At 50.2% G+C, this 27,236-nt stretch overlaps 2 protein-coding genes across 2 annotated transcripts; one reads left to right on the top strand and one right to left on the bottom strand.

Moving 5' to 3' along the window:
• The first annotated feature begins 1,013 nt into the window (after positions 1 to 1,013).
• PITX3 (paired like homeodomain 3) lies at positions 1,014 to 12,103 on the top strand. Its single transcript, XM_058299613.1, has 4 exons — positions 1,014 to 1,095; positions 9,755 to 9,883; positions 10,084 to 10,286; positions 10,756 to 12,103. The coding sequence occupies exons 2-4, from the start codon at positions 9,766 to 9,768 to the stop codon at positions 11,341 to 11,343; spliced, it is 909 nt and encodes a 302-aa protein (XP_058155596.1). The 5' UTR covers positions 1,014 to 1,095; positions 9,755 to 9,765; the 3' UTR covers positions 11,344 to 12,103.
• Positions 12,104 to 12,327: 224 nt separating this feature from the next.
• Positions 12,328 to 26,552, bottom strand: ELOVL3 (ELOVL fatty acid elongase 3). The gene is made up of 6 exons (XM_071215549.1): positions 26,532 to 26,552; positions 21,387 to 21,481; positions 15,135 to 15,707; positions 14,098 to 14,229; positions 13,290 to 13,441; positions 12,328 to 13,042 (listed from the first exon to the last, which is right to left on the bottom strand). The coding sequence occupies exons 1-6, from the start codon at positions 26,550 to 26,552 to the stop codon at positions 12,615 to 12,617; spliced, it is 1,401 nt and encodes a 466-aa protein (XP_071071650.1). The 3' UTR covers positions 12,328 to 12,614.
• Between the last annotated feature and the right edge of the window lie 684 nt (positions 26,553 to 27,236).

Below are 27,236 nucleotides of genomic sequence, written 5' to 3'. Positions count from 1 at the left end.
CCAGCCCAAGCACTGAGATCTAACGAAAGCCTCCTTTAATTAATTTTTAAGGGGATGGGAGACGATCGTTCATTTACTTGTCCAAGACCATTCGATGATGCTGCATTTGGTGGCAGGGTTAGAATACCGCTTTGATTTGTCTCATTCCAAAGTCCTGCTTTCTTCCTGAAGCCAACTTCTTTGAAGGACAGAAAACAAGGGAAGAGGAGGAAAGAGCGGAGAAGAGGAGAGAATGTGTGAGAAAAGAGAGGAGCAGAAAGAAAAATTAATCTCTAAAATGGCAGAGAAGAGAGGAGAGGGGCAAATAGCAGGAGCGAAGCGGCGGAGAAAGAAAAGGAAAGAAAGGCGAGACTTGGGAGGATCGGAGCAAAGACAAAAGGACAGAAAGACAGACAGCGACAAGTGGAGAAAATTGGCGAAACTTGAGTAGCGCTTAAGTTCGAGCGCGGCAACCCGGCGGCCCCTCCCGGCCCTTGCGCCCTCCCACCTGGCGCCCCAGGCCACCGGGACAGGCAGCCCGTCTCCCTCGACCCACTCCACTTCCCTTGAGGTGGCGGCCGGGCTTCACCTCTGCGCCCGCCAGCGCTGGCTCCGCGGGACTGACTAACCGACCCGCTCTGCTCTCGCAGGTTTGGCTCCACTGAAGCGTCCTTGCAGGAGCCAAGTCTCCGCCACGTGGGGGGAGGCGTGGCCCCGTTGCTGAGGAGCGTCTGCGATTGGCCAGGGGGCGGAGTTCTTGGCGGCCCGCCGGCCAGACCCCGCCCCCAAAGGCGGGGCCTGAAGAGTAACAGCTGGAAGGGGCGGGGCCTGGGGAGCGCAGCTGGAAGGGGGCGGGGCCCGAGGCGCTAGACTCGCAGCCGCGGGCTGGGGGCGCCCTGGGCTGCCATAAAGTGAATGGGCGCCCGCGGGGGGTGGCAGTCGGCGGCGAGGATCATTCTACCTCCGTGAGTCCCGGAGCGCCGGAGAGGAGCCGCGGCACCGGCGCAGGGGGGCGGCCCCCACCCCGGCCCGGTGCCCGGCCCCTGGCCCCTGCCTGCCCTCCAGACCGCCGCCACCGCCAAACGTGTCGCAAGTCTGCCTGCTGCGGGACGCACTGTGAGTCCTCGACCATGCGGGGGACAGGGGCTCATCGGGCCAAGGGCCAAGGCTGGATCTGGGGATAACTGAAGCGGGTCCTGGGGCAACTGGATTCCGGTGCTTGGGGAATGGGTTGAGGCTGGGAAGGCGGACTGGGCAAGAGGGAAACTCAGGGTCAGGACCCTGACTCGAGGGATCCGGAGAGAAACCAGAACCATGAAGCCAGGACAGGGCTCCGCCAGGCAGGGAGTCAGGAGTCAGGAAACCATTAGAAGAAAGCGGACGAACGGTAGAAGGGCGCGGGGCAGGCGGCGGGGGAGCAGAAGGGGTTGCGGAGGCCCTGGCTAGCGGAGGAGCTAGCTGCGGCAGTCCAGCATGGGGGCAGTGGGAGGCGCCCGACGCGCCTGGGTCCGGGCTCAGGCTCCAGGGGCTGGGAGCAAGGGCACTCCCGGCCGCACGCGCTTTCCTTCCTAGCTGCTCCGCAGTCGGGATGGGAGCGGTGTTGTGAGAGCCCGGCCACAACCGGGACAGATGGCCCCAGTGCAGGCGGCAGGGCTAAGGCTGGGCGGTCCGAGAGACCGGGCAGTGGGTCTAGTAGCTAAGGCTTGGCGTGTCACGGTCCGGACGGGTCCCGGCCAGTGGCCGCCTCGGAATCGGACGGAATGTCCGCGGCGTACGGAGCTGGGAGCGGACAGAATGTCCGCGGTGACTAGGTGGGTCTCGCCGGAGCAGGCGCTGTGTCCGGCAGCCGCGGACAGAATGTCCCTGGCCAGGTGGCATGTCTGTCTACCCGGCAGCGCCTGCCCAGCTGCTGAGTTTGCAGTGGGGTGGGCTGCGTTAGATCGCCTCGAATCCCCGCTCATACTTTGCAAACTAGTTTCTGCCCCTCCGGGGTGAGAGAACCAGGAGCAAGGAGTGAGAGCTGAGACTGCTGCCTGGCTTTGGGGTGGGCTGGCGCTGGGAGACATTCCCTCTCCAACATAGAACAGACTCTAGCATCACCCCCGACTCGACAGGGAACGAAGGAAGAAAGAAAGGGAGGGAGGAAGGAAGGGGCCACAAAAGTCAGGGGGAGGGCAGGGAGGAGCCCAACACAAGCCCCTGAAACCTCAGCTCCCTCACAAACTCAGAATCAATCCCCAATTCCAGTGCAGCTGACCAGGCACCCCCAGACATACTTGCCTGGAACTAGTTCAGGAGAACCTAGGCCTGAAGACGGAATTTAAGCCTCCAGCCCCTCAGGAAAGCAAACCCTGTGATCCTGTTCATTTTTTGTTTCTTCAGTCCCACCTGCCCCAACAACACCCTGGTGACAGATAGAAGGTGAGAAGGAGAAAAGTGGAATCCAAGCTCTGGGGTTCACCATGGAGCCAATATGGACCTCTAAGTCTGGTTGAGAAGGATGTCTCAGTCCTAGCCAACTGCCTACTTTGCTTTCCCTGTGACTGGGGGAGCTCCGACCCCCACACAATGACCACCCCAACTCTTTAGCCAAAGCCCAGCTAACCTGAAGGGGACAGAGTAGAGAAAAATTTCCAGAATCTATGTGAGCAAGCAAAACAGTCCAGCCAGGGACTGAGTTTTCATAGAGGCAATGCAAGGCAATGTGCTTAGTAATGAGTAATCTAAATTAGTGGCGCTCAACCTTCCTCATCCTCCACCTACGAGTGACATACAATACATACTCCCCACACCTCCATTAATTTAAAAGTTTGCTTATTGCCAGCTTGGACACTCCTCTCCACCTTTTTTTTTTTTTTTTTTGCCCCCTACCTCCTTTTGAACAACATAGAGTCACACACCAATTACCCCCACCAGATTTGATACACTTTTCAGGGCCTTGTATTCCTATCACCTTTGAAAATCATGAAATTATGGGTGAAATGGAGAGCTCTGAGGCAGGCAAGGAATAAGAAAGGCACTCTAGATTGTTCCCTGAAGACCTTAGCCCAAAGTTTTGCTACTGCCAAAAAGGCCAAAAAAGCAATTGCATCATGATGAAGATAGATGGAAACAAATGAGAGAACCTCTGTCATCCTTGCATAAAGCCATGTAGTTGAGTGTATGTCTGGTCACTAGCCATTAGGGAGAATGTCATGGGCTGAGAGAAGGGTCAGAAAATGGTCCAGAGAATGGGGAGCCAGGGCCTGCCGGAGAGAGCAAATTTCAAAGTTTAGGCCTCTGGAAGGCGAGACAGGATGGAAATCCACAAAATAATGAAAGGCCCTAGATAAGCACAAAAGACTTGTTTGCTCCCCAGGTCCTGAAATTGGAGATGAGGGGGCCTCTTAGAACAGGAATGATGCAAGCTCAGGATGAATAGGAAAACGTACTTTGGTACACTGTGGGCAGCAAACTTCCAGAGCTCATTTCCAAAGAGGTGGTGGAGGCAGGAAGTAGAAATGGAATCCTTCAGAGCTCAGGAGGATCAGTGCCTGTCAGAATCACAAACGGCTGCCGGGGCAGGGCGAAGGGGGTGAGGAGTAAAAAGAGCCCTGCTCTGGGTCTAAGGCAGGGTTTGTTCTTAACCACGGGTCCAAGGCCCCCAAGGGGTCCATGAGCTTGAATTGAAAATTCAGAAAAACATTATTCTTGTGGGGACATGTTGGTACGGGTGTGATATATTTATTAAATAATACACAGTATAGTGTGGATTTAGTTAGGGATTTGTGGATTTCATCTAACTGGCAAAGGGGTCCATGGAATAAAAAAGGTTAAGAACCCTTGGTCTAAGGAGATATGTAATCTTGGTGAAATGGGGATGGCCTTTCCTGCCACAGGAGAGGTTGAGAGAGAGAACTGAAATCGTGTATATGAAGGCCTTTTCAAAATGGTGAAGCACTGCTATTGTTATACCCAAACTGCAGGTCCTCTGTAACTACAGAATCTTTGTTTGGAAGGGTGGGGTGTCAAGCTTCAGAGTAGTCTGATCATATCCCTGATCCAGCCACAGAGAGGTTCTTTAAAAAAATAGATGGGACTCCCTATCCCAGGTTTCAAATGCCAGCCATGACCCTCTCCTGCTCCTTTCCATGGAGAGTTCTGGGGGAGCTCCCCAAATGCTTGGCCCCTTTAATGGCAAAACACTCTCATCTGGTTCCTGCCTGCCCCCTGGTCAAGGAAGTGAATACGGGCCCAAATCCAGGAAGGAGGGCAGGGGCAGCAGGCTGGAACTGAGTTGGGGGATGAGCAAAAGAGAAGGATGAGACCTCCTGAATCTTTGCTTCTCCCTTCCCTCCAACTAAATGATGCCTCCCAGAGCTAACCTGAAGGATCCAGTAGGTTCTCTAGACACTCTAATGTTCAGCCCATGGTCACAGACAGGGACTCATGATAAGAGTGATGGGAGGGAAAAGAAGATGAGGGGTGAGATATGGCTATGGAAAGATTGGGAGCAAGGGCTTTCAAAGCTCCCCCCACCTCTCGTTGTCCATTGTCTTGCACTTGGGCCTTCTTCACATCTTTCAGTTAATAGTTTCCCTTTTCTAATCTCTTCCATATTCAATCCATTCTACTCACCACTGAGGAGGTCTGAAAGGTGTCACTTTTATATCACTTCCCTGCCTAAAAACCTCCAGTGACTTCCAGTGCTTGGAACAATGCTTTGCAGTAGGGGAGTGGAGTGGGAGGAGGGCAGATTGAGAGCGGAGGGCCCTGAGGCTGCAGGCTAGACATGGCCCATCTTCCTGGTGCATTCATGTCATTTATGATGAGGGGGAGGGCAACTCTATTTCTACATTAAAACAAGCATGATTAAAGTATGGAACAGAATGCAAAATTTGCTTGAATTTTTAACATACAACATGAGACCTCAAAGAAATTTCATACTGCTGGCAGCTATTTCTGGTTGTGCCCCTAGTCTCCCAGGGTGGATGTTTCTCATACTAGTCTTGGGGAATTTTTGATGGAAAAGGTAGAGATGCTTTAGCCTAGAGGGTATCACATCCGAACCACCACCCCTTGCCTCTCATCAGAGGCCCTCTCAGCCTGCCTCATTTGTCTCTGCTGATCTTCCATTGTCCATACTGAGACTCTGGTCCAACTAGGCTCTCCATTGCCCTCTAAACCTGCCAGCTCATTCCCAATACTCTCTTTTAGAAGACCCTGCCCCTCCCCAACTCCCAGCTCAGTCCTGTGCCTCCACTCTCAAAGCCCCCAAAACCTGACATGGATTTCCATCTGTCTGGTCTTCTGCAGTCTGAGAGTCAGGCCCATGCAGCCCATCATTTCATCCCCAGACTCAGGCTTCTAGAAGTTAGGGTCTGGGGTTTCCTTTTAACACCTAACACTTGCTGAAGGAAGAAAGAAGGGAGGGAGGGAGGGGTGTGGGTCCCATTTCTCTAATCTGATTCACTCCTTGATAACTTAAGTGTATCAAAGCATTGCTGCCTCCACCTGAGTTTTGGGGTTTCATCTTGGGGCCTTGAGCCCTGACCACAGCCGTCTTCATTTGCTCCCACCCACACAGTGCAGTTCAGCAAAACAGACAGTTTGGGTGCTCAGCATCCCTAATGAATATGAAATCAAGTGCACTTAAGGGCCTTACTTCCATTTCAGGTTTATAGGATGGTTCTGTACTAGTTTGGGCCATGGCTTAAACCTGTTGTATCTAACTTGCTGTTTGCTGAACCGAACCTCTTACCTTCCTCTCCATTTAGCCCCTGCAAGAGAAAGTTTTTCTCTCATGTAAATTCCATCTTGTATCCCCTTGCTTTAAGAATTGTTGTTGCAAGTACTTGGGGGCTCTCTGGCTGTAGCCCTGGCTTACCTCTCTGCTTTGAGGACACAAGTGGGTCCACATGGCAATTGGCTTCTTGCCACAAGCTGGCATCCCCTTGAAAACCACAACCTCCCCTCGTGGCCTCTCTGGCCTGTAATAGACTCTGCTCTCCACCTTATCTAGCCTGAATATTTTGTTCTCACTGCTGTCCATGACAGGCTTCCTATAATTCCAGTCTATGTCAGAATCAGAGCACACCTGCAGGTCTTCTATTCCCCCTATGGCTAGATTGCCCCCTGACACCAGTGGGGTCTGGGCCATGCATTCAGAGAGTGACAAAAAGGCTGAGGGTGAGGCAGGAGACCCCCTCCCAGAACTGGATGTAACACTGCTGTTGCCTCTTGACTCTGTTTGGTTTTGTCTGGTATTTCCTACCAGCACACACCAATCCTGGGGTTTCCAGGCCTAATGCTTATCCCTCTCCAACACCCAGCGTCCTCAACTCTAGCAGTTTGGGGAAGCTTAATTCTCTGTCAGTCTGTCTCCAACTCAAACAATAGCTTGGTGCCCCCCGGCTATCTACCTGACCACACACTGGGGTCTGCTAAGGGACTAAGGCTCCACTCTACCTTCCTCTTGCCTGCTGGCTTTAGTGTTCTGTCCTTCTCTCTTTATAATTTCACGATCGAGGCTCTTCTCAGCCTTGTCCCTTCTCTCTGCTTTTCCTACCCCCTTTCAAGAGCCCGGAGGCTTGAATCTTTATCACTCCCTGGTCCCAAAGGGGTTCCCAGCCTGGGTCACTCTACCCATTTTGCTGTTACCATAATGACTAGGCCCTCCTTTATGTTCAGCACCAAGTGTTCACAACACACACGTTTGCATTCCTCTCTAAAATGGATTCTCACCTTTAGTCAGCAGAGAAATTCCTCACTGTCAGATATTAGGGTCTGGGATGGAGTCTGTGATGGGGATGTGAATCACTCTAGCAAGGCCAGAGGTAAGGATGAGACCTACTCACTCTACTCTAAATTCAGCACCTAACTCAATACCCAATAAATGCAAAAAAAAAAAAAAAAAAAATCCTTGGGTAGAGTGTTACCCCTATCCATTTTTACATGTTATGTTTTATTTAAATTTACAATACTGGATGAATGTAGAGAGAGAAGGAATTATGATCTCTCTTTTAGAGATGAAGAAATAGGCCCAGAGAGGTAAAGTACCTTGCCAAGGTCACACAACTGGTAAGTTGAGGAACCAGGGCTTGAATCTAGAAATTTTTCCTCCAACCTAATTTCTTTAGGCTATACTGCATTACTTTCCTAAGAGGGGCCTGGGCATAATCTGTTCCTCTCCTCACCCTATCCTCTGGTTCTAGCATTCTCATCCGTTCTCCCCCTTTAGCCAAGCAGACTCTCCCCAGGAGCTTGAGTATAGACTACCCCCCACCCCCGGGCGCCCTTGTCCTCCTCCTCCTCCCCCCCCCACAGAGTCCTCAGCTCCAGGGACTGAAAACTGAGGTTCAGAGGGGCCAGGGAGGGAAAGGGGGAGGGAAATGGTTAGCTCCAAAACAGCCCAGGCAGCTGTCCTTGTCACAGAGAGAGGAGACTGTGCAGTGATGTGTGTGTCTCTGTCTGCCTGAATGTGGGGAGCGCATGTGTGGGAGAGTATGTGTTTGTGTGCCTCTAGCTCCAAGTCCAAGTGCTTATTATGTCTGAGTGAGGGCCCATGTGTGTCTGCATGTGTGTCTGTCTGTCTCTGGGAACCCTGCTCTCTCAGCCCAGTCTTTTACTCTGGCTCTTATCCCTCCTCACCCTGCCTCCCTCTGCTGATATAAAGGGTGAAACCAAGGCCCAGGTATGGAATGCTGGGGGAAGGGGAGTTTGGGAAATTAGAAGCCTGGAGCCAAAGCAGACTAGCAAAATGATTGGCGATGGTGGGATTTAATATTTCCCCAAAGCAAACCTAACTGTCCCTCTTTTCCCAGCTCTCATGGCCTCGAAAAGTTAGGGGTATAGTTTGCATTTTGAGGGCATCTTGGGTATGAAATAAGGAGAGACTTCAGAGCACTCCTTTTCTAGCTCTTAGTTCTATGCCTTCCCCTCTCATCTTCCCAGCTGATTTGGGAAGAGCTGCTAGTCAAAGCTGACACAGGTCCTTCCCAAGGCCTCTCCCTTTCATCAGAGCATCACTGAACCAAAGTTTTCCAGCCCCAAGCTTCTGGCTCCTGATCTCAGATATGGAAGGGAAGTAAGTTAATCATACTCCTATCCCTGGGTTGACTTTTTTCCTTCCCCCTTTCCCTTCAGTCCTGCCTCTTCAGTCCCAGGAAAAGGTCCAAGACTAGTCCCCTTTGTTTGTGGAAATAGCAAGGACTGTTTCTCAACCTCCTGCATAGATCTCTGAACCACTCTGCAACCTGGCCTGAGAGGTGGGACAGGGGGGCAGCTGTGATCTCTGAGCTGGCTGAAGGGGGCATTACCATGTGCAAACACAGGCTGCTGCCCATCTGTGCCTGCCTGAGAAAGGCTCCTAATAAATTTGGAGCAGTCAAGTAACACACATCTCAATCTAGGCTAATCCACAACATTAATGCCATACCACACAGCCTGCATTAAGCCCTGTTAATACAGGGGAGATGGGGGGGGGCAGGTGGACCCCTCCCACCCAGCTCTCCACCCCTGTCCCTCTGGCTCTAGACTCCTTTGGTTCTCCAACCAGAGTCCTGAGTGCCAACAGTGCCCCTTTCCCTTCCTTCCACTAGAGGGATCCTGGGAGAGCCAGCAGGGCAATGTCAAGCCAGGTCTGGGATAGGACTGATTTTAAGAAGCCCATGCCTATAGTCTGGCGTAGACCTGGTAGAAGCCATGCATGGGAGTGCAGCGATGGCTGATGGGATTCGATATGTGTCTGGGCAGGCACAGGAGCTGACAGGGCCCTAGAGCCCAGTGGATTTGAAACTTTAAAAAAAACTGTGGTAGCATATATATAACACAAAATTTCCCATTTTAACCACTTCCATATGTACAATTCAGTGATACTAGTTACATTCACAATATTATGCGGCCAACATCACTGTCCATCTTCAAACTTGTTTCGATCCTGGAACCCTTTCTTTAGGTGAAAGCTCTCTGGAAAGCATAAACAAGACAGACAAAAGCAGAGCCACCCTTGTTGAAGCAGGCCCAAGCAAGGCCAGGTTAGAGTTCTAGCCCAGTCTTTAAGGGGATCTCTAGGCAGGACCCCAAAGAACACAATTTGTAAAAGCAAACCAAGAAAAATCATTAGCTTAGGAGTCTTATAGACCTGGTTCACATCCCATTTCCACTTCCTACAAGCTCTGTAGTCTTAATCAAGTTACTTAAATCTCAGTTTCCTCCTCTGAAAAACAGAGATAATGCTTAATCTTGATGCTTCTCCTGGGGGTGAGGGATAATGAGGTGAGGGCACATCATAAGTACTCATAATTGATAGTAGTGATTATTCTCCCAGGAGAAATATCAGGCCTGGTTAAAAATTCTCTTTGAAGGAAAGCCAAAAACAGAGGCTTCGGCGTGACTGACTGAAAGGTATGGATGAGTAAATGGGGATATCGTACATCCATGTAGCGGTAATTGAAGTTTTTGAGGATTTGGTGTATGGTTTGTGGTGTGCAAGTGCATATTTTCATAAATTCACTAAATATTTATGGAACACCAATTGTGTACCAGGGACAGTTCTACGTACACAGCAGAGAACAAAACAAAGTTTAGGATAAAGATCTGCATAAAATCTCTGAGTATAACCCTTTTTGCCTTTAGGTTGTAATTTCCCCATTGTATCCTAGGGCACCCTACACAACAGGGGTAGCTTTAGGTCAGTGACTGCGACACGGGACAGAGAACTTATGGGGGAAATACTACCGAGAACCTCTGAGGTTTTACCCCCGTTAACATGGTCTATATTCTCCCTTCCCTCCAGAGTCCTCCTCCATGGAGTTCAGCCTGCTCAGTGAGGCAGAGGCCCGGAGCCCTGCCCTGTCACTGTCAGACGCGGGCACTCCCCATCCCCCGCTCCCAGAGCACGGCTGCAAGGGCCAAGATCACAGCGGTGAGCACGACCCCTTCTGGGAGTGGAGGAGATAACAGCTCAGTCCCTAATGGGGGTGGGACCGGGGCGGGGTGGGGGTTTGGGGGGGGTGGAGGGTGGAAGCCCGGGTGCGGGATAGGGTGGGGATAGACAAAGTCCCTGGACAGAGGAATCCAGGCAGGTCTGGGCACCTAATGACCTGTCCCAACCTCGGCCCCCAGACTCAGAGAAGGCGTCGGCTTCGCTGCCCGGCGGCTCCCCCGAGGACGGCTCGCTGAAGAAGAAGCAGCGGCGGCAGCGCACCCACTTCACCAGCCAGCAGCTCCAGGAGCTGGAGGCGACCTTCCAGAGGAACCGCTACCCCGACATGAGCACGCGCGAGGAAATCGCCGTGTGGACCAACCTCACCGAAGCCCGAGTGCGGGTACGGCCGCCCTGACGCGGAACCGTCCTCCCACCCAGCCGCCTTCTCACCCCCCTTAGCGAGCCGCTTCGCAACCCCCAGCCCCTGGTGTTCCCTCACCTGCGCCCATCCGTGGATCCAACACTCAATGCCCCCCGCCCCACGTGGCCTTCCACCAACCCCCAGTTTCTGGACCGCGCGTTTCTTCGCCCCTGACACCGTCTCTTACTTATTGCCCCCCAGACCCTGTCGCCCCTGGCTCAGTCCTGCCGCCCGGTGCCTCAGTCCTCGCCCCCTGACGCCTGTCACTCCTTCTGGCTGCTGCGTGACCCCCCTCCTCGTCTGCAGCCACCTCATCTTCTTTGTCCTCCGCACGGCCCGGGCCTTGGCTTGAGCCCCCGTCTAGGTGACCCACCCACCAGCTGCTCAGGCCTGCTCCTGCGACCCCCGCTCGGCCCCGGCCCTGACAGCCTTTCTCCCACGCCCGCAGGTGTGGTTCAAGAACCGGCGCGCCAAGTGGCGAAAGCGGGAGCGCAGCCAGCAGGCGGAGCTGTGCAAGGGAGGCTTCGCGGCGCCGCTCGGCGGGCTGGTGCCGCCCTACGAAGAGGTGTATCCCGGCTACTCGTACGGCAACTGGCCGCCCAAGGCGCTCGCCCCGCCGCTCGCCGCCAAGACCTTCCCGTTCGCCTTCAACTCGGTCAACGTGGGGCCTCTGGCTTCGCAGCCCGTCTTCTCGCCGCCCAGCTCCATCGCCGCCTCCATGGTGCCCTCGGCCGCGGCCGCCCCGGGGACGGTGCCAGGGCCCGGGGCCCTGCAGGGCCTGGGCGGGGGTCCTCCCGGGCTGGCTCCGGCCGCCGTGTCCTCCGGGGCAGTGTCCTGCCCTTACGCCTCGGCCGCCGCAGCGGCAGCGGCAGCCGCGTCCGCCCCCTACGTCTACCGGGACCCGTGTAACTCGAGTCTGGCCAGCCTGCGGCTCAAAGCCAAACAGCACGCCTCTTTCAGCTACCCGGCGGTGCCCGGGCCGCCCCCGGCCGCCAACCTCAGCCCGTGCCAGTACGCCGTGGAACGGCCCGTATGAGCGGCCAGGCCTATCCGTCACCTTCGAGGGCGGGGGCAATAACTCAGCCCCTCCGGACTGGGGTCAGCTCGACTGGCTTGCTCTCGCCCCAGGGTTTGGGAGGGGTTGCTTGGGCAGCTGGGGGCGGTTCAGGAGAGGGCGTTCTCCCTCCTAGCCCTGAGGGGTGGATTGGACCCTACACACGAACTGCGGCCCTGGGACTAAGGCCAGAAGCAGGGACCAGTTCCCTGGGGGGGGCCAACTCACCCTTGGCCCATCCCGCCTTCTCCAGACTCACCCTCCCCCGTTTTCAAAGGTAAATCAAATAAATGTGCGCGGACTGTCAAAGGCCTGATGATTCAGAGTTGCGGATGAGTCCTCTTCCAAACCCAAGCCTCATGCTCCACCATTTATAGGAGGAGGGCTGGACTGTACAGGAGCTGGGTGAAGGTCCAGACTTCTCGGGTTTCAGTCCCGCTCCCCGTTTATCCCGCTCCCCTAGGGTGGAAAAACCTGGAAAAGGTGTGTGTGTGTGTCGAGAGTTGAGAGTCTGGGGATCCGCTACTTGGCTGCTGACGGCCAAAGTTGGTGCTGCGGCGCCACCTCGCGGTCTCAGGGAGGAGAGCTGGTAGGTCTGGTCTCTTTATGGCTTACTTGCAGGTGTACTTGAGCGGGAAGGTCCCCTCATTAACATGGAGTAGTGAAAATAATCCTAACCGCTGGAATTTAGAAGGCTTGTGACCTTCGATAAGTCACACCGTCTTTCTTCACTTGTTTCTCACTGGGTCATAAAAGGGGCTTGGGCCTCTAACAGCAATAAAATGCTAGTCTATGACATTACGTGCTTACCAGGCCTAGGATTCTTATTGTGTGTCTGTGTATGTGCCGCTCATCCTCCCAAACACCCTCTTAGGCTTCTCATGTGCTGTTAATTCCACTTCTAGACGCTCCCCTCCCCCCCCCAATCACAGCAGTACACTTCTCCAAATCCCAAAAGGATGACTCTTCTTGTTGAAATCTTTAATTTAAAAACATTTCTGGAGAAAAATACAAATAACTCAGCTGTGGGGACCCTACTCAGTCTCATGCCCATCCCAGGACCTGCTTGACCTTCACATTTAAAAAACAGATGCATCAAAGTACTGTTCCACGTCACCATCCCAGAAGTGTCTACCTTAACTTTTTGCCACCACATTCCCATGGGGAAACCATGCAGGCAGGGCACCCTAATCATTCTCTCAATGTAAGCTTTCTCTCTCAGGGCCTGGGGCTCCCTCTTTTTCTCTAACCCTTCACTGATTCTTGGTTTTGCCTTTGATCTTGGGCATGATGTAGGATTGGTGGAAAAAGCGAGCAAAGAGGATGAAATAGGTCACATACAACATGATGGACCAGAAGAAATGTCGCATTGTCATGTGGCATCCCTTTTCCTGTCTCCAGATATAAGCCAGCATGCTAAAGATGGCTCCTAAAAACATCTGCAAGATCTGTAGGATGGTGACGACCATGGAAAACATCCTGGGAGACTTCATTCTGGCAGCCTTCAGAGTGTAGTAGGTATACATGATGGCATGCACACCAAAGTTCATGACCACGAACCAGCCACCAGCAGCCACCTTGTTCTTGTATCCAAAACTCGTGTACAATAGCACTGTGCTGTGGTGGAACCAGTGTATAAAGACGAGTGGCCGTTTACGCAGGATGATGAAGGCTGTGTCTCCTGGAGGATAGGAATTCACAGCTGGCACACCCAGTGCTGGGGCCACCCTTCACACCAGGTGTGGGGACCCAGGGGGATCTCTCAGGGCATAGAGAGGGCTATTTGTGGCAGAGACTCTGAATAGAGGTGAGAGGTATTTTTAGGACCCAGGGATAGGGAAGCGGCTCTCCATGAGATGGTTGAAAGGAGGGTTCTGAGCAGGGATGCAATTCAGTGGGCACCAGAGGGACAAAACCTTTCCACTCACCAAGTTCAATGATCTTGCTGAGAAGAAAGAGGCAGGACCAGAATCTGACTGTGGAATTGTTGGTGAAGATGGAGAAGCACACAGTTTGTTTTAGGCCCCCTTTACGGAACACGATTCCCATAAATCCCCACATCCTCACTGTCCCCAGGATACTGAAATGGGTCAGAGGAAGAGGGTGTAAGAGTAATCCCCAGGCACCAAGCCACCCTTCCCCCCTGGCCTGGCCTCATCACTATATCCTAAGCTCCACCACCTCCCCATCCTTCCAGCAGCGATGGGTCACAGCTTTGAGAACCTGAGGCCAATCTGGTAGATGCAACCAGTAATCTAGAGGAGATGAGACCTAAGGACCAGGGGATGCTGGGGGATGGGACTGAAGACTGGGTTAAGGAATGGAGTTCTGGGATAGGATAGGAACCCTGACAGGTGATGGGTGGAAGAACAGGGAAGATAGAAGGAATTTGGGGAAGGAAATTTGGGCAGGAGGGGCAAGAGAAGTTATTGGAAGGTCTCTGAAGATGCTAGGAGCTGTGAGTATTAGATGTTGGGAAATTTGGTGGAGATACACAGACCCAATGAGGCAGAGAGGGATGAAGCCTGGGGGAAAAGGAAAACAAGATAATGTGGAAGGAGAGTAAAAGCGTGGCAGAGGAGCCAGAGCTGAGAGAATGGGATTGGGGAGAGTTTAAGGAGGCAATTTAGGGGGCACGGTGGGGGCTGACGCAGTTGAGGTTTTTTGAAACTGTCAGGGATAGAACAGGAGTCTAAAGTCTAGAGACTAGGCAGCGGCAGGGGAGGAGAGTCTTACCTGAAAACGGCAAGGCAGAAGGACCAGAGAGCGAGAGGCCTCTGCAGACTGTAGCCCTTCCGTGCCTTCATGTAGTTCTGCCCCACAATGATGAGTAGCAGGTAGATCAGAACTATGAGGAATGAAGTTGCCCTGGCAGGCAGAAGGCAGAAGGGTGGGTCTGTATGTGGGTGATGGTTAGAGGAATGCCTCTCTCCAAGTGAGTGCTCTGAGTTGAGTTCCAGCTCTGCTACTCACTTGCTGTGTGGCACTGGAAAAACTACTTAATTCTTTGAGCCTCAGTGTCCTTATCTGTAAAAGGGGAATAGTACTCCTCTCCTAGTAAGGTCAATGTGGATAAAGAACCTAGCCCAGGACAGGGACTATGTCCAAGGTTCCTGTGATTATTACTCTCTCACTGGGTTGTGGGTGTATGACAGTTGTCCAGCCCATGCCTAGAATTAACCCAGGGCTGTAGTGGAAGAAGAATGGAGCAAGTGCTTCTGCCTGGCTGGGCCATGGCAAAGTGACTGGAGCACAAAGTCATCCCACAAACACCTCTGAGAAGCTCTGAGGTGAAGCCAGAAACCTGGGGAAAGCTTGAAGAGTCTCTGACTTTGCCTTCTCCACAGCAGGGGCGATGGAGCAACTGGGGAACAAGATAATTATGAAGGGCAGGCTGACGCTGGGCACCAGCACTCTCAACACACACACACAACCACAAAGAGGAAGAGTCACGTACCAGAGGCATGGAGGTTAGGGGTACAGATCAACCCATGCCTGAGTGACCAGGTCTCAGGAGCCTCTGGCTTCTGTCTCCTCCGGTTCTTCTCTCCACCCTCTTCCTTCTCCCTCCCTCCTTTCCTTCCTGTTTTTCTCCCAGGTCTGATCTCTCTAAGGCGCCACACTACCTGCACATTGGACAGCGGGGGTGGGGAGGAGTACCCGGGACCCGATTCTTTCGCTCTTTGGGGGAGTCCCTGCAGGCATCCAGGGGTCCCTACCCCTACCCAAGAACACTCAGCCGGGTCGCACCCCCTCCCCCCGTGCCCCCTCACCAGTACTCCTCCAAAAAGGGCCTCAGGTCCTGGGACTGCTCGAAGTTGAAGGGCGGGAACAGCTGCTCCACTTCGTCCGAGACATTCATGCCTGTGGCCACTTCGTTCTGCAGACGTCGAGGACTCGAGCCTGGGGAGCTGGACGAGAGGCTGGGGGTCCGAGGACGAAGCGAACCCTGAGTGACCCGGGACGGAAGGAACCCGAGCAAGCCCCAAAAGAGCGTCGGAGCCGGGCGGGTGCGCTGCAGCCCCGGGGCCGCCGCCGCCGCCGCCCCGCGCTCTTTAAGGTGGCCTCGGCACCCGGCGAGTCCGGCCCGCGCGCCGCCGCCCCGGGGCTCCCCGCGCTGAGCCAATCTCCGCCCAGGTCCGCCTCTGTGCCGCCCACCGGCTGCAGCCCCGGGTGCCTCTCGTGCCCCGCCCCAGATCCCCGCCGCAGGCCCTCGCCCCCGCCGATTTCCAAGCCTTCCGCAATCCCTCCACGCTCCACTGCGAGGCTCCGCCGCGGTGGCGTCGGCGGTACCTGGGCAGGCCAGTTCTCCCCGGCACCAACCACAAAGCCTTTGCCTCGGTTGACTGTATTTTTAAAATTTCTTTAAATTTTTTTCGGTTTGCTTTAATCCTGACCCACTCGGTGGTGAGGAGAGAGTGGCAGTGTGGGGCTGTTGACCGCTGAAGTGTCCACCCAGCATCCGAGTGTAAAAAATGAAGGCAGCCTACTCTGCCTCAGTCTCCCACTCCCGGGTTAAGCAGGAACAAAGGAAACCAGCTTAAGCCAGTCCTATAGGCAGTAAAAAAGATGCCCAAGAAAGAACTAAGTCAATACCAATTCAGTACTAAATTCCATTCCTTATTTGGCAAAGGGGAGCAGGTAAAAATTAAAATGGTTGAAATGATGGGGGAAGCGGTTAATCACAAACTTTTGCTCGGGAAAGTTAGATCTTCTCGGATCGGCTATAACTTCTGAAGTATCCAATCTATGGAGAAACAGAGGAAGGGCTTGCGTGCTAGGCTTAGGGGTATAAATTGTGTCATTTTTCTTTGTTTGGGGCACCAGCCATGTTTTCTGGTTGTGCACCCCTTCTTGCAAAATTGAGAATAAATTATTTTCTTCTCCACAATCGGGTGGAACTTATTTTCTTCCAGAAGAAGATTTCTTTCTAACAGGAGGTGCTGAGAAAGTAGGCCTGGGCTTTAGATGAACCAGGCTGGGGCACGGGCAGTAAAAGACTGTGTCCCGTAGTCCCTTTCCTAGCTTCGGGTCTGTGGTTGTGGGTGGGAGGGGGAAGACTTTCAATGAATTTTATTGTTGACATTGTTGATATCTATTGGGGAGCGGTTGTTGAAGCTACTTTGTTTTCTCTACGGTTTCCTGAATTCCTGAACTGTGCCAGCCTGACACCTAGTAATAAACTTGGTGAAGAAATGGAGTCACTCTCCAGGGACCTGAGATTATTATTTTTAGGTTTTCTGGAGAGTGGGCGACCCTGCTTCTAACTGGGTCTGTGTAGCCAAGGAAAGAAATGTTTTAAAACATGTAGAATTTCGGCCATTCCTTATTTCTCTCCTAGGCTTTGTGAAAGAGAGAGAAAAATATAAGACTTGCTGGAAGATTGAAATAAAATGTAGATTTGTAAGACAAGTGCTAGAAGAAATAAATACAAAATATTTAAAATGAATATAGGGAGGCGGACTTGGTCCAACAGATAGGGCATCCGCCTACTTAATGTGGAAGGTCTGCGGTTCAAACCCCAGGCCTCCTGACCCGTGTGGAGCCGGCCCATGTGCAGTGCTGATGTGCACAAGGAGTGCCGTGCCACGCAGGAGTGTTCCCCGCGTAAGGAGCCATACTCGCATGGAGTGCGCTCTGTAAGGAGAGCAGCCCAGCACTAAAGGAAGTGCAGCCTGCCCAGGAATGGCACCGCACACACGGAGAGCTGATGCAGCAAGGTGACGCAACAAAAAGAGATACAGATTCCTGGTGCTGCTGACAACAATAGAAGTGGACACAGAAGAACACACAGTGAATGGACACAGAGAACGGACAACTGGGGCAGGTGTGGGGGTGGTAAGGGGAGAGAAACAAACAAAAAATAATAAATCTAAAAAATAAAATGAATATGCTTGAGGAGTGGGTGTGGCTCAGTGGTTCAGCATCTACTTTCCATGTGTGAGGTCCTGGTTCAAACTCTGGTACCTCCTAAAAATAAAGTAAAATAAATAAAATGGTTAATTAAAAAAATAAAATGAATATGCAGCTATTAATGCTATGTGCAGTAATGCTCACAGACTCTGGAGCCAGAGGACCTAGACAGGAATCCCAGTTCCACTTTCTGAACCTCTGCCAGTGCCCACGCAAGAGTGGGGTAGAATGCCCTGTCCTTGGCATCTAAATGACTCTGTGCATCCCTTTGTCTCTGTACTTCATCACCTGTCACCTAATTATTACAGCCATCACTGTAGCCACAATAACTGGCTGCAACACCACACGCGCTAATCCACTGCTTCTCTCTCTTTATTTAGTGTATCAGAATCAGAAAAGAGTTCGCAAACCTGGCTGATGTTCAGATACCTGAACCCCAAGCCCAGAGGTTCTGACCCCATAGCTGGTCTTGCCCTGAAGAAGGTTCTGTCTAAAACCTGATTTGAATCATGCTACTTTCCTGTTTCAGTAGCTCCTGACTACTTTATACATAGTCTGACACTCAGAAGGTGATCAGCACATTTGATGGATGAATAAATAAATAAATAAATAATGAATATTAAAAGAATACCAAGGCATTACAAGACCTGGTTTCAATTCCCAGCTCCACCGATAACCAGCCATGTGATGTTAGGCAAGTTACTTAAGCTCTCTGGCACTTACATTCTTCATCGGTAAAGTGCAGGTAGTCAAACTTACATATCTACCTCACAAAGTTGGGTTGACTATAGAATTCAGATAATATCAAAGAAAGGATATTGTGGACTAGGCACATGCAAATGTCAGGGTGAATATTATGATAGGTTTACAAATGCATATAGGGAATGTACTCTCAGGTCTAGATTTCACGCAAATGAAGATCTTTTACATTGTCTCTCCCTGCAAGTTTAAAGGTGGGTTATGGGGGAGGGTATTTGGAAGAAAGGAAGAAGAGGAAAAATCTCCAGAAAGTATTTCCTAGGACAAATCTTCCCTGATTCTTGGACTTGGACTGGTATCCCTATTATAAATAAGCTACTCTCAGGAAGTGGACTTGGCCCAATGGATAGGGCATCCGCCTACCACATGGGAGGTCCGCAGTTCAAACCTGGGCCTCCCCGGCCCACATGCAGTGCTGATGTGCGCAAGGGGTGCCCTGCCACGCAGGGGTGTCCCCTGCGTAGGGGAGCCCCACGCACAAGGAGTGCGCCCTGTAAGGAGAGCCGCCCAGCACGAAAGAAAGTGCAGCCTACCCAAGAATGGTGCCGCACACATGGAGAGAGCTGACACAACAAGATGATGCAACAGGGAAACGGACTTGGCCCAGTGGTTAGGGCGTCCGTCTACCATATGGGAGGTCCGCGGTTCAAACCCCGGGCCTCCTTGACCCGTGTGGAGCTGGCCCATGCGCAGTGCTGATGCGCGCAAGGAGTGCCCTGCCACGCAGGGGGGAGCCCCACACGCAAGGAGTGCACCCGTAAGGAGAGCAACCCAGCGCGAAAGAAAGTGCAGCCTGCCCAGGAATGGCGCCGCCCACACTTCCCGTGCTGCTGACGACAACAGAAGCGGACAAAGAAACAAGACACAGCAAAAAGACACAGAGAACAGACGACCGGGGGAGGGGGGGGAATTAAATAAATAAATAAATCTTTGGGGAAAAAAAAAAAAGATGATGCAACAAAAAGAAACACAGATTTCCATGCCGCCGACAAAAAAGAACACGCAGCAAATAAACGCAGAGAACAGACAAACGGGGGGGGGAAGGGGAGAGAAAAAAAAAATCACGGTATTAAAAAAAAAAGTACGTGTGGTGTTTTTTTCCTTCATAAAGAGTTTATAATTACTTATTTTTGTGATTTCTTGGTCAATGCCTGTTTTTCCCACTAGTCCTCGAGCTCAGTAAAAACAGAGAATGTCTATTTTGCTCAATATTGTAATATTTGTTGCTTGAGTGATTGAATGAATGAAATCCTCAACTATAAATGTGAGTGACACTCTTTGTTTCTCTAGAATGAATGCTCCAAGCTTGTCAGGTCTTTTGTGCCGTCACTACTTTTTCCGATTCTCAGCTTTCCCGACAGCCTCAGCATAGGGAAGAAGAGGTTGCAAGCACAGGGTGGGGTAAGCAAGTGATTAAATCAAGGTGTGGCTTTGGACGTTTACAAAACACCAGTCACTTGCACCATCAGGTGCCAATTATCTGCCTGCCACTTTTGTGAGTTGTCAGCCCAAATTTTCTCCCCATTTCCAACTGCCTGTTAGACATCTCCACCAGTATATTCTGCTAGCACCTTCAAGGAAACAAATCCCAAACAGAATTTATCATCTTCCTCCAAATTAGGCCGTTCTTCCCAGCCAACATTTATCTAATCTTTCAGGCTAGAAATTTTGAGGTTATGTTTTACTCCTCAATGTGACATCAAGTCCTGCCATTTCTTCTAGAGGTGGCATGGTCATCAGAATATCTCCTTTCAGGGAAATGGACTTGGCCCAGTGGTTAGGGCGTCCGTCTACCACATGGGAGGTCCGCGGTTCAAACCCCGGGCCTCCTTGACCCACGTGGAGCTGGCCTATGCACAGTGCTGGTGCGCGCAAGGAGTGCCGTGCCACGCAGGGGTGCCCCCGCGTAGGGGTGCCCCCGCGTAGGGGTGCCCCCGCGTAGGGGTGCCCCCGTGTAGGTGTCCCCTGCGTAGGGGAGCCCAACGCGCAAGGAGTGCTCCCCATAACCAGAGCTGCCCAGCGCGAAAGAAAGTGCAGCCTGCCCAGGAATGGCGCTGCCCACACTTCCGTGCCGCTGATGACAACAGAAGCGGACAAAGAGACAAGACGCAGCAAACAGACACAGAGAACAGCCAACCGGGGTGGGGGGGGGGGGGGAATTAAATAAGTAAATAAATAAATCTTAAAAAAAAAAAAAGAATATCTCCTTTCAATTCTGCCTCTGCCACTTGCTATCTAAGTGACCATGGATAAAGCATCATCAAGCACCTCTTGGCCTCAGCTTTCTCACCAGTAAAAGGTAGATAATATCCACCTCAGATGGATGTTTATGAGGGTCAAATGAAATAATATATGTTAAAGGGCATTATACGATATAAAGCATCAAGCAAGCATCAGTAATTATTTTTAAAAAGTGGCTGCAAATTTCAACTTCTTTCTAAATAAAATTCATCTAAATTAATTTAAAACCAAAGCCATGAAATGAGAATATAGTCTTAAGTAGGACAAATAAAGAGTTAATGTGCATATTGCCTAAAAAGCATATCCATAGTCCTATTTCTGACTCTTGGGAAATGCTAAAGACACAAATAGGCTAATCTTATCAGCTCCATTGACTCCAAATCTACCTCTCATTTGCTACTAGAAAGGTCTTTCTAAAACACACATCAGCTCATGTTATTCCTATTTAAGGACAAAAAAATCTTCAGTATAAAGATCAGATTCCTGAGTTTAGTCCTGAATATTCCTTTCTAGCCTGTCATCTTTCAGTCTCATCATTCCACATTTTAGCCATACCACTCCATAACACAAGGACTATATTTTTAGTTTCTTCAATTCCTTCTCCTCTCTACATATTGTTTTCTCTCCCTGATACATTCTCTTCTCCCCTGGACAAGTTGTTCTCATTGTTCAGCCCTCTCTTTAAAGTCACTTGCCCTGCAAAAGCCTAATCTGTTTCAGACAGGGTCAACTCCTTCTATCTTTGTCTTCCACCCACAGGACTTCTCCAAACTGTCTGCCTGTATTGTGCTTCTGCAGATGGAGTATATTAGTCATATATTGTCTATACTTTCCAGGTTCCCCACCTTATTCTAGATGGTCATTTTTGTTAGTTCACTCATCCTTGAGTAGCCCCCATGGTGGACACTAAAATATGTCTATTGCTTTGGATTGAATAGTCATCTAAGAGGAAAAACAAACAATAAACATAAAAAGACTCAACTTCCTTAGTAATTAGGAAATGCAAATTAAAGACTATATGTATAGTATGGTCCCAATTAGCAACCATTAAACAGGGTACAAATTAAATATCCAACATTGGTCAAAGCTGTGGGGAACAGGTACACTCATACCTGCTATTGACAGGTAAACTGGCAACATAATCCTTTGGGAAGCCCTCTTTGGTAACACCAAGAGCTAGAGTGCTGGCTGTGACGCAGTTCCTCACCTAAGAATTTAACCAATGAAATAAACCAAAAGGATAAAACATCTGTATGTACCAAAATACTTCAATGGGACTTAAAATAATGAGAACTGGAAACAATCACTCATGGATGATGAATGAATGCTAATATCACAGAACAGCTAGCAGCTACCAGAACATGGAGAAATATGAAACGATGTTTATAAAATAATGTGAGAGAGAAACATTAATGTTCAAAACTGTATCTACCCTATTACCTCAATTATTTAAAAGTGTCATCCCTAAAGATTGAAGTTGAAAGGAGAACTCTAAAATGTGAAATCAGTTGTGGAGTGGGTGGGATTATAGGTAAAAACCTCTATTTTATTTCATGATGTTTTAAAACTGATGTCCTAACATTTTGGAATGCTACACATCCAGAAAGTAATGCTTTTATTTATTTATTTAAAAAAAATTATCTCTCCTTCCTACCCCCCCCTCCCATTGTCTGCTCTCTGTGTCCATTCGCTGTGTGTTTTTCTGTGACGGCTTCTATCCTTATCAGCGGCACCAGGAATCTGTGTTTCTTTTTGTTACATCATCTTGTTGTGTCAACTCTCTGTGTGTGCAGTGCCATTCTTGCGCAGGCTGCACTTTCTTTCGTGCTGGGCAGCTCTCCTTATGGGGCACACTCCTTACACATGGGGCTCCCCTATGCAGAGATACCCCTGCGTGGCAGGGCACTCCTTGCGTGCATCAGCACTGCACATGGGCCAGCTCCACACAGGTCAAGGAGGCCCGGGGTTTGAACCGCGGACCTCCCATGTGATAGGTGGATGCCCACTGGGCCAAGTCCGCTTCCCAGTAATGCTTTTAATGACATGGGAAATACACTGGATATAATGCTAAATTTTTAAAAATGAAGAATATAAGATTATATCTATAGTATGGTCTCAAATTTGTAGGATAAAAAAAGAGTAAGGAAGAGACTTTGGGGAGGATGGAGGATTAGAGAGGCAGAGGGTTCACTTCTCTTTCAGAAAAAATAACTTGAGGTCAGGCAGAAAGTGTCTGGAAAATTGTTCTAGGGCTTAGGACACAGGGGAAGTCTAGACCCCACCCAGAAGTGAGAGGGGTGAGGAAAAGGAGACTTGGCTGGCTGGAAAAGTCCTGTGAGTAAACCTACAGCAGCAGCTGCTGGCACCCATCCACCTACCTTTGGAGCAAATAGCACTGAGACTTCCAGCCCCTGGCAGGTGTTTATGGGCTGAGGGCATTGCAGGGGCTCTCTTCCCCAAGAAAGGAGAGAAGGAGGGTCAGGCCTATGGCTAATTCAGATTTTGGCCAGCAAACTTTGTCTGCTGCATTGGAGGGGTCCCACACTTTCAGACTGGTTGAGGCCATGACATCATTTGCCCTGAGAGCAGGCAGGGAGCTAAAGATAATTTGCCTTCTCAAACACCCTCCTTACTGCCCTGGGGTGGTTGCTGAGGACACAGAGGGAGAGAGGGTACAGTCAGTCAAGGAGGGAAGCAGCTTCTGAGAAAATTTTTTGCAAGGCTTGGCTGGTCCTGAGGACATTGCTTTTGCACTGCCCACCTGGGCAGGGTTATAGTGAGTGCATCCTCCACTAGCTATTGGGGCCTGCTGAGAGGTCTGCCAAAGATCAATATTTGCTTGTAGACCAGGAAAGAGCTTGCAAGGAAGGGAAAAATAGTAAGAAATAAATAAAAGAGGCAGTCTGGTGTCTTTACTGCCCCTTCAGCAAGACCCTTGAAAATTGGCGTGCACCCCATTTCTAGGTCCATAGCCCTGGTTTCAGCAGTTTAGCAATCCTAAATATCTAGAGTAAGTTGAACCAAGAATATGGAGCCGGTAGCATACATCTACTTAACAGTAAGTTCCTAGGCAAGAGTAAACTCAGCATTAGAATCAGATGCCTAGACATCAGCAAAAAATTACAAGCCATACTAAGGAAAAGGAATATATGACTCAGGAAAGGGAACAAAACAAAGCTCTAGATGAAAAACACAGGACTTGAAACAATTAATCAATGCTGTTCATACAAATCTCCCAAATCAAATCATGGAATTGAAGGACAACATAGCTAAAGTAATAAAAGACATTAAGAAAACACTGGGCAAGCACAAAGAAAATTATAAAACCTTGAAAAGAAAAATAACAGCTGATGGAAACGAAAGACAAAATAAGTGAGATTAAAAATACAATAGAGGGGACTTCTGGGAATATGGTAGGCTAAAAAGGCATGGGACTCTCTTCTTCACAAAAATAGCCAGAGGACAGCCTAAAACAGCCTAGACAAAGATCTTCTAGGGTTTAGGACACCAGGCGAAGGCTGGACACCACCCAGAGGAGAAAGGGACAAAAGGAGGGAAAAGGCTATAGAACTGTAAGTTGAAACCAGCCACTGCTGTTGGCAGCATCATCCCCCACACTAAAGACACTTTAGAATTCTTGGGCCTCTGGGCCTGTGGCTACAGACAAAGGGGGCTCCAGGGATCTACCACCCCAGGAAAGGGGCAAGAGAGGGACACAGCCTAAGGCTTACTCAGCTTTTGACTCACAAATTTGGTCTGCTATGTCCCAGGAGCCCTTCCAGGCTGGGTGGGCTGTGCCGTTGTTTGCCTTGCCAGCCAGCAAGGGGCTAAAGATACACGACCCTCCCAATCTCCTTCTCTACTAACCAGGACTGATTGTTGAGCACTCAGAAAGGAATAGAAAGATTTCCTAGCCAGAAAAAGGGAGGGGGCTGCCAGAGAAGGCTGTAGAACTATCTCAGAGAAAAGTTTGAATTACAAGACTTTTAGCCTCCAGACAGGAATCTCTATCACAGCCATCCCATCTGTGTTGCAACAAATACACTCTGACCAGGAATTGAACCGAAAGTTGCCAAAGGGCACCATCTGCTGGCAGACCAAGGAAGTGCATGCAAGAAAATTAAAAATAAGGAGAAGACAACCAGGAAGATGGCAGCAGAGTAAGGAACTCCTAGAGTAAGCTCCTGCTACAGGGCAGTTACTAATCACCCAGAGCTATCTAAAGCACTGTTTGGGGGCTCCAGGAGACTTGAAGAGCATCCTGCAACATCCTTGAAAGAATGGAAGGAGGAAACTGCTCATCTGCAGAGAAGATTTGTAAGTAGAGCTCTCTACACCATGGTGCCTGGTGCCCATCCTCCACTGGAGGCACAAACCACCTCAGGAGCTATTCCACAGATGGAATTGAAGGTTCCATTCCCAAAAATGGGGGGGGGGGAGGGAAGCAGCTGTGGCTTAATCAGTTGGGCTCCCGTCTACCATATGGGAGGCCCTGGGTTTGCATCCTGGGGCCTCCTTGTGAAAGTAGGCTTGCCCACATGCTGTGGAGAGCCACCCGGCTGACTCAGCAAGATGATGCAACAAAAAAGGGAGACAAGCAAAAAACGCAGAAGAGCACGGTGATGGACACAGAGAGTAGACATCAAGCAAGTTGCAAGGGGGGAGGGGAAATAAAATAAATACAGACACAGAAGAACACACAGTGAATGGACACAGAAAACAGAGCACGCAAAAAGCTGCAAGGGGTGGGGATTTAAAAAAATGGGGGAGGAAGAGATAGTTGGGCACCAACTTAAATTACTGATTAGTACTTTGGGCGTGCTAAAGTATAATCCTAAGAACAGCTAAAGTCTGAACCTGTTCAAGTCAGAAAGAGGCAGGTAGCTGACATCTTACCTCCACACCCAGCATGAGATAAAGCAGGGCAGACTGAAAAACACAGTGCTGGTAGGGACCGGCTTATTTCCATTGAGATCAGATTGCAGCTCTAACATAAGCCTCAGCTCCACCTGGAGGGACCTGCGCCAGCCTCTCTGGGAAACTACAGGCCATGCCATGGAGGCCAATGGTCATCCTACCTTGGCAGTGCAAGCTGCCCCAGGAGCTATTCTGAGGCTAGAATTGGAAGCTGCATTTCCCAAAAACAAGGGAGGAAGAGGCAGTTGGCTACTGATTTCAGCTACTGATTAGTAAATTCGGCTGGTTAAAGTACAACCCTAAGAACACCTAAAGTTTGAAACTGTCCAAGTTGGAAAGAGGCTGGTATCCCCTATTTTGACCCCACTCCCAGTATGAGGGGAAGCCAGATTCACTGAAAATCACAGTGATGGCAGAGACTGGTTTCTTTTACCCAGATTGACCAGCAGCCCCAGCCTAGGCTTCAGCCCCACTTCTGTCTGGGAGGAAGCTGGCAGGTCCTGCACCAGCCTATCCAGGTAACTGAAGGTATATTTGGCTGGCACAGACTGAATAATTGGAAGTCTACTGGGGTATCTGAGGTCATCTTGGACCCACATTGCTGCCCATACCTGCAGCTCCATCCCTGCCCCAGGCAGGGGAGAAAGGGGCATGAATCTTCATCAGTCTCTTGGGGCAACTACAGACTAGCCCTGCACAACTAGGATTAGTCCACACAGTTGTGGCACTGTCTCTATCCCTGGCAAAGGAGAAAGTTGGGAGAAGCTTCACTGGTCCCTGGGGCAATGAGGGCAGCTTGAGCCTCCACAGCTTATAGCACCAAATACACCTTTGGCTCCTACTAAACAACCAGCAAGATAAAAAGGTCAAGAAGCCCTAAACTAAAGAGAAAAACTGCACCAAGAATAAATACTCTAGTAAGCCAGATGCCAAGACACCAACAAAAAATTACAATCCACACCAAGGAACAGCCAGATATGACCCAGTTAAAGGAAAAAGATAAGCTTACAGATGACATGAATAAGTTCAGACAACTAATCACAGATGTTCAAACAAATCTCCGTAATAAATTCAATGAGATGGCTAAAGAGATTAAGCATATTAAGAAGACATTGGATGAACACAAAGAACAATTTGAAAGCATACATAGAAAAATAGCAGATCTTATGGGAATGAAAGGCACAATAAATGAAATTAAAAACACATTGGTGTTCTCTTGCAGATGCTGCTGGGGGTGGTGGGAGCAGCGGAGGGACACATGGTGCAAGTGGGCGCCAGCCTGGGATTGGGGGCTCCCCTGGCGCTGTCCTCCCCCTGCTGCCAAGGCCAGCATGGAAGACCTGGGAGCCGATGGCCGGCATGCGGCTTCGATGGAAAATGAAGGTTGCACGTTTTCAAAAATTTCCGAATGGTGAAAATGAGACAATGATTCCTATATTGACATCAAAAAAAGCAAGTGAATTATCAGTCAGTGAAGTTGCAGGCATTCTCCAAGCTGGTCTTCAGAATGGTCCTAAACAAATATGAAGTTAGTCATAGGCGAGCCTTCCATGGCTGGAATGAGTTAGATATCAATGAAGATGAGCCACTGTGGAAAAAGTGTATTTCTCAGTTTAAAAATCCCCTCATCATGTTGCTGCTGGCTTCTGCAGTCATCAGTGTTTTAATGCACCAGTTTGACAATGCTGTCAGTATCACTGTGCCGATACTGACCATGGTGACAGTTGCCCTTGTTAAGGAATATCTTTCAGAAAAATCTCTTGAAGAATTGAATAAACTTATGCCACCAGAATGCCATTGTGTGCATGAAGGAAAGCTAGAGCACACACTTGCACGAGACTTGGTCCCAGGTGATACGGTTTGCCTTTCTGTTGGGGATAGAGTTCCTGCTGACTTACACTTATTTGAGGCTGTGGATCTTTCTGTTGATGAGTCCAGCCTGACAGGAGAGACCACTCCTTGTTCTAAGGGGACAGCTCCTCAGCCAACTGCAGTCAGTGGAGACGTTGCATCAAGAAGCAACGTTGCCTTTATGGGGACACTGG

Source organism: Dasypus novemcinctus, chromosome 6 (assembly GCF_030445035.2).
Source record: "Dasypus novemcinctus isolate mDasNov1 chromosome 6, mDasNov1.1.hap2, whole genome shotgun sequence".
Lineage (NCBI taxonomy): Eukaryota > Metazoa > Chordata > Mammalia > Cingulata > Dasypodidae > Dasypus > Dasypus novemcinctus.
Note: the sequence above shows the minus strand (reverse complement) of the source record. Positions and strands in the feature narration are given on the sequence as shown.